The 2400-nt window shown below is 46.6% G+C and overlaps 1 protein-coding gene across 1 annotated transcript; it reads left to right on the forward strand.

The window, feature by feature from the left end:
• Positions 1–432: 432 nt before the first annotated feature.
• Positions 433–1613, forward strand: LOC124687652 (transcription factor MYB30-like). The gene has a single exon (XM_047221416.1). It carries the CDS (start codon positions 542–544, stop codon positions 1256–1258), a length of 717 nt encoding a protein of 238 aa, XP_047077372.1. The 5' UTR covers positions 433–541; the 3' UTR covers positions 1259–1613.
• Positions 1614–2400: the final 787 nt, after the last annotated feature.

Below are 2400 nucleotides of genomic sequence, written 5' to 3' on the forward strand. Positions count from 1 at the left end.
CCTTGTAGTATTGAGAAAAATCAAGACGCATTGAATGCACATGCCAACAGGCCATGACTAATCCATCCTGAATTTCTAATACAACAAAGCATAGCGACGTTGGAGCGCACATGCTCATGATTGACCCTCCTAACTAGAATACAAAAGGGATGCTCAAAACAAAACAAAACTAGAATACAAAAGGGATCTAGCACTACACAACCAAACAAGCAACGTACAAGGAATACATCCAAAACGATAAAAAAAAAATACTGCAACAAGTTGCAGAGAACGCTACTATATTATCTTCTCCCTCGTTTGTCCCCCTCACACCTGCTGCGTACGCAGCTTCCCTAATTGACCACGTTTTGCTGCCGTCTGCTCGTGTCGCGCCGAGCATATATAAATAGCCCAAAGCCTCGCAATCTACACACCATCACCCAAAAACGCACCCTCTTCTTCCGAGCATCCAACTCCCTTGCCCCACCGTCAACACCATCGAAGAACTGATCCAGCACACACAGCTCCCACGAACAGCCAAGTGAGCTTGCTACCACTAGCAATGGGGAGGGCGCCGTGCTGCGAGAAGATGGGTCTCAAGAGGGGCCCGTGGACGGCGGAGGAGGACATGACCCTGGTCGCTCATATCGAGCAGCACGGGCACAGCAACTGGCGGGCGCTGCCGAAGCAGGCCGGGCTGCTGCGCTGCGGCAAGAGCTGCCGCCTCCGGTGGATCAACTACCTTCGTCCGGACATCAAGCGCGGCAACTTCAGCAGCGAGGAAGAGGACGCCATCATCCAGCTCCACACCATGCTCGGCAACAGATGGTCGACGATCGCCGCGAGGCTGCCGGGGAGAACCGACAACGAGATCAAGAATGTTTGGCACACGCACCTCAAGAAGCGACTTGAGTCTTCAGGTAAACCACAAGGCGCAACCAGTGCGCAGAAGCGCAAACCCAAGAAGCCTGTTGCTGTGGCTCCATCAGAGGGCCCGGCCTCCGAGCCGGCTTCGTCGCCGGAGCAGTCCCTGTCGACGTCGTCCGACAGCGACGACTCAATGGCCACGTCAGTGGAGAACACGGGCAGCTCCACCTCGGGCGAGTTCCAGATCGACGACAGCTTCTGGTCGGAGACGCTGGCAATGACGGTGGACAGCTCCATGGAAGCCGGCGACCCCTTCGGTTGTGCTTCGCCGACCTCGAGCAACAACGAGATGGATTTCTGGGTCAGACTGTTCATGCAGGCTGGTGACTTGCAGAGCCTGTCTCAGATTTAGGGAGAGGACTGGCTGGCTGCTGGTAATCCTCTCACTGTTCGATCTGAAGCGCTACCAGCTCGCTGGAACAAGCGTGCGGCTCGGCCGGACAGTCATACAACCACGGTAGACGCGGCACGACGACCGACGAGGCAACCGCTCTGAGCTGAAGACGCTCGATCGTTTCATACTGCGCGAAGACGAACCAAGGCGTATATATAAAGAATTATTAGGAAATTTCTGTAGTTCATCTGCTGAGTTGACTCTTGTTGCCTGCTCAGTTTCCCTTGCATCGGCTAGCCATAATTAAGAGTGTAAACTCCAACAATGTTTATGTTTGAGGGACTAATGAAGGGGCGTGCAGGTTGAACCGAAAGACATGATCAAAGATACCAATTCAAAGCAGGATCATGTATATTGCAGTCCGTTAAAATCTTCTGACGAGTTATTACAATATAATGTTGGAAATAGTCCCTCTTATAGCGAGAAATCATTTTTAGCTCATAGATGTAGATGCACCCATTGTCTAAAAAGTAAATTTCAAAATGTCTAAAAATTCTATAAAAAAATCTAGGTGTACATCTTAACATTCTATGTTCATATATACTAAGTTTCCCAAAGAAGTATATTTTGTGGGTTGTGTGAAAAAGATAATTTTTGGTGATTTAAAATAGATTTTTACGTGACATGTTTTTATCTTTTTTACGTCGGTCATAAAAAATGATTTTTTTCCACAAACTTTGTGAGTGAACATAGAATGTATAAATGTACAACCAGGATTTTTCATCATAATTTGTCAACAATTAAAAATAAACTTAAAATATTTTTTTAATAGGCGCATTTAGACCTATGAGCTAAAACACCATGTCCCCTTACAGCTCGGATACAGTAGTAAACATTTTTTTTTTTACTTTTTAGTCTCATCCAATTTATATGCTCGATCAATAACGTCCCTGTACAACTCATGAATTGTCACATGCTTCGTAACAAAACATTGCAAGTACATTCTCTACATGCATACATTTTGTAACAGTCTAAAACTTAAAAGCTACCCCCTCCGTTCCTTTCTATAGTGCCTATAGATTTTTGGCAATTGTTTCAGAATATAAGGTTGTAGCTTAGCTTTTTTTCAATTAACCCCTCCCCGTTCAGCTCCCAAATTT

This window comes from Lolium rigidum, chromosome 2 (assembly GCF_022539505.1).
Source record: "Lolium rigidum isolate FL_2022 chromosome 2, APGP_CSIRO_Lrig_0.1, whole genome shotgun sequence".
Lineage (NCBI taxonomy): Eukaryota > Viridiplantae > Streptophyta > Magnoliopsida > Poales > Poaceae > Lolium > Lolium rigidum.

Coding starts and splice junctions, on each gene's coding strand:
- LOC124687652 (XM_047221416.1), top strand. CDS start 542: ATGGGGAGGGCGCCGTGCTGCGAGAAGATGGGTCTCAAGAGGGGCCCG.